This window comes from the organism of the source record quoted next, unplaced genomic scaffold, assembly GCF_019419815.1.
Source record: "Pyrus x bretschneideri cultivar Hongxiangsu unplaced genomic scaffold, Pyrus_bretschneideri_v1 Contig30, whole genome shotgun sequence".
In the NCBI taxonomy this organism is placed as follows: Eukaryota; Viridiplantae; Streptophyta; class Magnoliopsida; order Rosales; family Rosaceae; genus Pyrus; species Pyrus x bretschneideri.
Genome location: NW_025999613.1, coordinates 4878126 through 4885343, shown reverse-complemented (window position 1 = coordinate 4885343; position 7218 = coordinate 4878126). Strand labels below are relative to the sequence as shown.

The following is a 7218-nucleotide window of genomic DNA, read 5'->3' as shown; positions in this document are numbered from 1 at the left end:
GTGGCTGAATGATTAATAGAATCCATCTAGGGTGCAGCTAGGCTTAGAATATATAGGGTTTCAGAAATTAAAACCCTAGCTTATTTTGGTTAACTAAAATTAAGTCAAAGGCTTCTAGAATTAGGAAATTAAATCAGAAATTAAAAAGGGAATTGGCTGCAATGTGTGGCTAGGGTTTTATTTAGAAAGGGACATGTGTTTAAGTGCATAAAATAGGACATAATTGCCCCCCCTTGCACGGCAAGGGATGGGGAGAAGGGGAAAGGTGCGGCAAAGGTTTAGTGGTGGTCTAGGGCCTTTGTTTTGTGTCCTAAAGTGCATACAAGGCCTTCAAAGTGGTTGGAAAATAAGGACTTTTAAGATTAGGAAAGGTTACCAAAATGGGAAACCTAGGCTTAACATTCCTACTTCAAGTAGGAATCCTTGTTGGAGTAGGTAACCATCTTCAATTAGGAATTCATATTTCTTCAAGTCTTCAACTCCTTCATTCCTCTTTTGCTCCAAAAGACTCCAATTTGCATCTTCTTGCACACTTTGGCCTTATAATCTGAAAACACACAAAAGTGACTTTAAACACTAAAATAACTAAGGAAACCCAACATAAATGCACGAGAACAAGTCAATTAAGTCGCATAAATATGCTCCTATCATGCACACTTAATTTGCATGCATAATTCTGATGCTAGGGTATAAGGAAACTTCACCTAATCGTTGGGAACTTATATTCATGAGTAGTTAAGATTGTTGGTCACAATCATGTTAAGTAAATTCTTGGCATAAGTATCATGCGCTTTCATAGTTACGAATGCCTGGTCAACACTTATGATTTCCGTAGAACCTAATGATCTTTGATTGTTTTTCTAATATGCGCTTTCATATAGAGAACTTTTGAGGAATAATTTGATTGCAATGCGCTAATTCCATTCAATTCAATGACCTAAGGGAAATCTGAGAGTTAATTTAAGTGTACCTAATTAACTTGGGGTGTTGAGGTTCATGATTCATTGAATCAGCAACTGGAGATTGTTTTGTATGCAAGTATGTCATGTGTGGAGAAAAACCTCCTAGCTAGCCCATCATCCACTTAATTCCACCAATTTCGTCCAAATCTGAAGAGTTTAAAGTCTTGTTTTCTTTATTTTATTTTCGTCCAAAATCAAATCCCCATTTATTCTAGAGTCTAAATAGTTAAAATATGTTTTAGATTGTGTTTTTGAGTGTTTTGAGTCAAGTTAGAACTAATTTTCGTCCAATTTGGTGTTTAGAGTCAAATCTGCCCAAGTTGTGTTTTTAGGCAGTTTTGAGTGTTTTTAGGCTATTTTGAGTCTTGTAAACTTGTTTTGAGTTTTTTTTAAGTGACTTAAGTGTTTTAAAGGTTAGTTTTATTTATTTAAGTCAGTTTAAAGTGTTTAGCAATCCCTCCTAATCCCCGGTGTAAGAACTATCCCTACTTATTATTATGCTACAATTGTCAAAAGAGGGTTAATTTGTGTGTTAAGTTAATTTTCACATCAACTTTTGGCGCCGTTGCCGGGGATTAGCAACTTTGCTAATCCCTTGTTATTTCTTTTTAGTTATTTTCGTGTGTTATTGGTTTGTTAGTTATTTTAGTTTCTGACCTGTTTGTTTTCTTGTGTTTAGGCACTAGTTTATGACTCGGAGTTCTCAACCGGTTCATGCGCATATCTTAGACTTTGACGACAATTTTGAGCGAGCCTTGAGAAGAAAGAAGAATCAACAAGAGCCTCAACCACCTCAACCTGCACCTGAGCTTGAAGAGGATGAAATACAAGTGGAGGAGGAGGCCACGGCAAGGGTTTTTGAGGAAGAACAAGTTATGGCAGCCGACAACCGAACAATCAAGGAGCTTTCCACTTCAGGATTGGATAATGCCATGCCTCTATGCATTCAATATCCAAGGGCAGCCCCGGACAAGACTGACGAGTTCGAACTCAAGTCCAGTTTATTGCACCATATTCCTAAGTTCCATGGGTTGTTCATGGAAGATCCTAATAAACACTTGAAGGAGTTCGAGGTTGTTTGTTCAAGTATGACCCCGGTGAATGTTGATGGGAGCATATTGAAGATGAAGGCTGTTCCCTTTTCTCTCTTGGAAAAGGCTAAAGATTGGTTGTATGAACTAGCCCCCGGAACTATCACATTATGGGAGAGTATGAAAATGGCGTTTTTGGAGAAGTTTTTCCCAACTTCTCGAGTCATTCTTTTACGTAAAAGAATTAGTGGCATTCAGCAAAATCAAGGTGGATCATTTCCAACTTATTATGAACGTTTTAAAACCCTTGTTGCTTCATGTCCACAGCACCAAATGAAGGATGAGCTTCTTCTTCAATATTTCTATGAAGGGCTTCTACCAATTGAACGTCAAATGCTAGACGCCTCAGCGGGTGGAGCTTTAGTGGACAAAACACCTATGGCTGCCAAGACTCTCATTGCCAACCGAGCTTTGAATGATCAACAATACGAAGGCATTGGCCAAAGAGACATACCACGGCAGCCATAAGTTAATGAGGTAAGTGCTATTTCTGAACTTCAAAATCAAATGGCTAATCTTACTTCTCTTCTTTCACAGGTGGTTGAAATACCAAAGGTACAAAGTGTGGCTGTTTGTGGCGTGTGCTCCATGAATGGACATCTCACGGACAAGTGACCTCAATTGATTGAGAACGGAGGGTGAGAATCTGCCAATGCCGTGGGTTATGAGAGCCAAAACCAAGCAAGGAGTGATCCTTTCTCTAACACATACAATCCCGGTTGGAGAGATCATCCAAATTTCAAATGGAGGGAGCCACAACAACCCCAACAACAAAGCACATTTAGGCAGCAACCTCCGGGATTCTACCAAAGGCCGTATGCACCCACACCACCCCAAGCACAACCTACACAATCCAAATCAGGTTCATCCATAGATAATGATCAAATCTTTCAATTACTAACTTCTATGGCGCAGGGAACGCAAAATAGGGACAAAAAGGTTGATGAATTAGAAAAGCAAGTAGGGCAGATTGCGGAGTTCATGGGCCAATTTAGAGAGCAGGGGCAAGTTGCCTAGTTCAGCCGTTGTCAACCCAAAAGGAGGATTCGAATCTGCCAAAGCAATCATGTTGCGAAGTGGAAAACAAGTTGGAACGGTCTCACAACCCTCTAAATCAACCCCAACGAAGGATGAGAAGTTGCAATTTGAAGAGGGGGAGCAAGAGCAAGGCACAGCAAGGGTAGAAAACACCATGCCGCAGCCACCCAAACTACACCATTCGGCTTCCAAGGGTAAGGATGTTCCAAATTTGATTATTTCTAATGCTATTCCTCCAAATGTACCATTCCCTCGTAGATTCATGCAAACAAAGAAGGAGGAGGCTGAAAAGGACATTTTGGAGACATTTAGAAAGGTACAAGTCAATATACCACTTTTGGATGCAATTAAGCAAGTTCCAAGGTATGCCAAGTTTTTGAAAGAACTTTGCACTACTAGGAAGAGAATTTCAAACAAAGAGGTTGTAAAGGTAAGTGAAAACGTCTCAGCCATCTTGCAACGTAAATTGCCCCCTAAATGCAAAGATCCGGGTAGTTTTACAATTCCATGCGTTATTGGCAATAATCGTTTTGAACATGCCATGCTAGACTTAGGTGCATCTATAAATGTTATGCCTTACTTAATTTATGCATCAATGAACCTAGGTGAGTTAAAAAACGATGGCTTGATTATTCAATTGGCCGATAGATCTAATGCCTATCCAAAGGGTATTTTGGAAGATGTTTTAGTGCAGGTTAATCATTTAATCTTTCCGGCAGATTTCTACGTGCTGGAAATGGAAGAATCAACCCATTCCCCTTCGTTGCCAATTCTTCTTGGCCGCCCCTTTATGAAAACCGCCCGCACAAAGATTGATGTGTTTAATGGGACTTTGACCATGGAATTTGGTGGGGAAGTTATTAATTTCAATCTTTCTGAATCTATCAAGTACCCTCTTGATGATCATTCATGTTTTGCTATTGATGTAATTGATTCGTTGGCGCAGGACCATTTTAAACAATTGAACGAAGATGCACTTGAATGGGTCATTACAAGAGGAATGGAACTCAAAGACAAGGAAGTAGGGCCATTGACTACCCACAGCATGCATGGAGAATACCATGCCGTGGCCCCTAGTGTTGATATGATTGAGATAGTGGATGCCCTTGAGTCATTGCCACTACAATCTGGTAAGTCCTCAAACCCAATTTCAATTCCAATTTCGACTAATAAGCCCATTCCTTCAGTTGTGCAGCCACCTTCCCTTGAACATAAACCATTGCCAAGCCATTTAAAGTATGTGTTCTTGGGAGACCAAGAGACCTTGCCCGTCATTATATCCTCCTCACTCACAGCACAAGAAGAAGGTAAGTTAGTGAGGGTGTTAAAGGAGTACAAAACTACAATTGGGTGGACCTTGGCCGACATCAAGGGAATAAGCCCGACCACGTGCATGCATCATATACTTTTGGAGGAGGGGTCCAAAGCATCTCGAGAGGCTCAACGCTGACTCAACCCTCCAATGATGAAAGTTGTGAAGAAGGAGATAATCAAGCTCTTGGATTGTGGAGTGATCTATCCAATTTCAGATAGTTGGTGGGTGTCTTCGGTGCAATGTGTTCCAAAGAAGTCCGGAGTAACTGTGGTGACAAATGCCGGAAATGAGCTTGTTCCTACTCGAATCCAAACATGTTGGAGGGTTTGTATTGACTATAGGAAGCTTAATGCCACTACAAGGAAAGATCATTTTCCCTTGCCATTCATTGATCAAATGCTTGAAACGTTAGCGGGTTATGCTTTTTATTGTTTTCTTGATGGATATTCAGGTTATAATCAAATTGTGATAACTCCGGAAGATCAAGAGAAAACCACTTTCACATGCCTCTTTGGTACATTTGCTTATCGTCGCATGTCATTTGGTTTATGTAATGCACCTGCCACATTTCAAAGATGCATGATGAGCATATTTTCAGATTATGTTGAGAAAATTATTGAGGTTTTTATGGATGATTTCAACGTTTTTGGTGATTCATTTGATTGTTGTTTGAATAATCTTAGTTTGATTTTAAAACGATGCATTGAAACTAACCTTGTGTTAAATTGGGAAAAATGTTATTTCATGGTTAAACAAGGCATAGTTTTAGGTCATATTATTTCTGAAAAAGGTATTGAGGTAGATAAGTCAAAGATAGATCTTGTGCGTCACTTACCCTCTCCTACTTCGGTTAGAGAGGTTCGTTTGTTCCTTAGACATGCAGGTTTTTATCGAAGGTTCATCAAGGATTTCTCCAAGGTCTCCCAACCTCTATGCCGCCTCCTACAAAAAGATGCACCTTTCGACTTCACCAAGGAGTGCACGGCAGCTTTCCAACTCCTCAAGGACATGCTAACCACGGCACCCATCATTGTGCCACCGGATTGGAGCCTTCCATTCGAGCTCATGTGTGATGCATCCGACTATGCGTTAGGGGCTGTTTTGGGCCAAAGGAAGGACAAGAAGCCACATGTTATCTACTACGCATCCCGGACGTTGAATGACGCTTAATTAAACTATTCAACCACTAAAAAAGAACTTCTTGCCATTGTCTTTGCTTTAGATAAATTTCGATCATATTTACTTGGTACTAAGGTTATTATTTTCACTGATAATGCAGCTTTAAAGTACTTGTTCACCAAGAAGGAAGCCAAACCACGGCTAATTCGATGGATGCTACTTCTTCAAGAGTTTGACATCGAAATCAAGGACAAAAAGGGAAGTGAAAATGTGGTGGCTGACCACCTAAGCCGTATGATACATGAGGAGGAACCGTACCTTATTGTAGAAACCTTCCCCGACGAGCAATTGCTATCCATTAAGGTAAGTGAGCCTTGGTATGCAGATTTGGTGAATTATTTGGTGACTAAACAAGTTCCAAACACTCTAGATAGAAACCAACGTGATAAATTGAAAAAAGATGCTAGGTTTTATGTTTGGGATGATCCATACTTGTGGAAGTATTGCTCGGATCAGATTATACGTAAGTGCGTGCATGACATGGAATTCAATTTTATTTTAACATTTTGTCACACTTATGCATGTGGGGGACACTTTGGGACACAACGCACAACCCTTAAGGTTTTAGAATGTGGATTCTATTGGCCAACTTTATTTAAGGATGCTAGAAACTTTTGTATGTCTTGTGATCATTGCCAAAGATTGGGTAACATTAGTGCAAAGGATTAAATGCCGCAAAATGTTATACTCCCTGTTGAAATTTTTGATGTTTGGGGCATTGATTTTATGGGTCATTTTCCTTCCTCACATGGTTTCCTATATATCTTACTTGCTGTGGATTATGTGTCCAAATGGGTGGAAGCAAAAGCCACCCGAACTAATGATTCTCGAGTGGTTGCAGAATTCATTAGAACTAACCTATTTGCAAGGTTTGGAATGCCACGAGTGATCATAAGTGATGGAGGGTCTCACTTTTGCAATCGAACCATTGAGGCTTTGCTCAAGAAGTACAACGTCACGCATAAGGTTTCAACACCTTATCATCCTCAGACTAGTGGGCAAGCCGAGGTTTCAAATAGGGAAATTAAGCAAATTCTAGAAAAAACCGTGGGCCCTACAAGGAAGGATTGGAGTGTACGTTTGGAGGATGCGTTGTGGGCATATCGCACGGCATATAAGACACCCCTGGGCATGTCTCCATTTCGGCTCATTTATGGCAAACCATGCCATCTTCCCGTGGAATTGGAGCACAAGGCGCATTGGCCCATCAAGACATTCAACATGGACATTGATACCGCTGGAATTCACAGGAAGTGATGTGAAAATTAACTTGACACACAAATTAAACCCTATTTGTGACAATTTGTCTAGTTAGAGGGTCCTTCTCCACACATGATATATGTATACGAACCAATGTCCAGTTATTACTCCTTTAGACTATGAATGACAACGCCCCAAGTTAGTTGCATCGCACAACTAACCCTCAAGTTTTCCTTATTTCATTGAATTGAATGAAAACGCATTACAACCAAATTATTTTTTTCAAGTTCTTTATATGAGATGCATAACAAAGATACATATCAAAAGTCATTAAGTTTTGTGAAAACTATAAGCGTTGACAAGGAACTCATCACTATGAAACGCATGAGATTTGTGCCAAGGATTTACTTAACGCGATTATGACTAGCAACCT

General features: G+C 40.0%; 1 protein-coding gene across 1 annotated transcript in view; it reads left to right on the top strand.

Annotated features, from left to right (window-relative positions):
- Positions 1 to 3827: 3827 nt before the first annotated feature.
- The window catches only part of LOC125479942, a gene marked incomplete at its 3' end in the record, with an annotated part of 42353 nt that continues 38962 nt past the window's right edge, over positions 3828 to 7218 (top strand). The window contains exons 1-4 of the mRNA XM_048590107.1: positions 3828 to 4398; positions 4621 to 4722; positions 4858 to 4920; positions 5686 to 5888. Coding sequence (XP_048446064.1) covers positions 3828 to 4398; positions 4621 to 4722; positions 4858 to 4920; positions 5686 to 5888 — 939 coding nt within the window. The remainder of the gene's footprint in view (positions 4399 to 4620; positions 4723 to 4857; positions 4921 to 5685; positions 5889 to 7218) is intronic.